At 51.0% G+C, this 312-nt stretch overlaps 1 protein-coding gene across 1 annotated transcript in view; it reads left to right on the top strand.

Moving 5' to 3' along the window:
• The window catches only part of LOC119581721 (neurogenic locus notch homolog protein 1-like), a gene marked incomplete in the record, with an annotated part of 24,689 nt that overhangs the window by 23,095 nt on the left and 1,282 nt on the right, over window positions 1–312 (top strand). The window contains 1 exon segment of the mRNA XM_037929846.1: window positions 64–278. Within this exon segment, the coding sequence (XP_037785774.1) occupies window positions 64–278 (215 nt within the window).

Raw genomic sequence — 312 nt, forward strand, 5'->3', positions numbered from 1 at the left:
GATGCACAAATAAACAAGCACATAAACAACTACCTGGCAACTCACTCTCTCGTGCCACCCCAGGTGTGCCAAAATGACCAGTGGCTCTACCCCGACTTCCCCGGTGAAACAGAGGTGAAGTGCCAATCGCAGTGCCCAGAACAGTGCTTGAACAGGGGCGTCTGCGTGGCATTCCAGACTTGCAAGTGCCAGAAAGGATTCTCCGGTGCAAAGTGCCAGAATTACACCTTCTGTGACGAACCCCCAATCCTGCCGCCTAATATGGTTGCCAAGTTTAGGTTAGTCGAATTCTGAGAGGTTATTATGGCAGAA

The sequence above is a fragment of the Penaeus monodon genome, chromosome 15, assembly GCF_015228065.2.
Source record: "Penaeus monodon isolate SGIC_2016 chromosome 15, NSTDA_Pmon_1, whole genome shotgun sequence".
NCBI lineage: Eukaryota > Metazoa > Arthropoda > Malacostraca > Decapoda > Penaeidae > Penaeus > Penaeus monodon.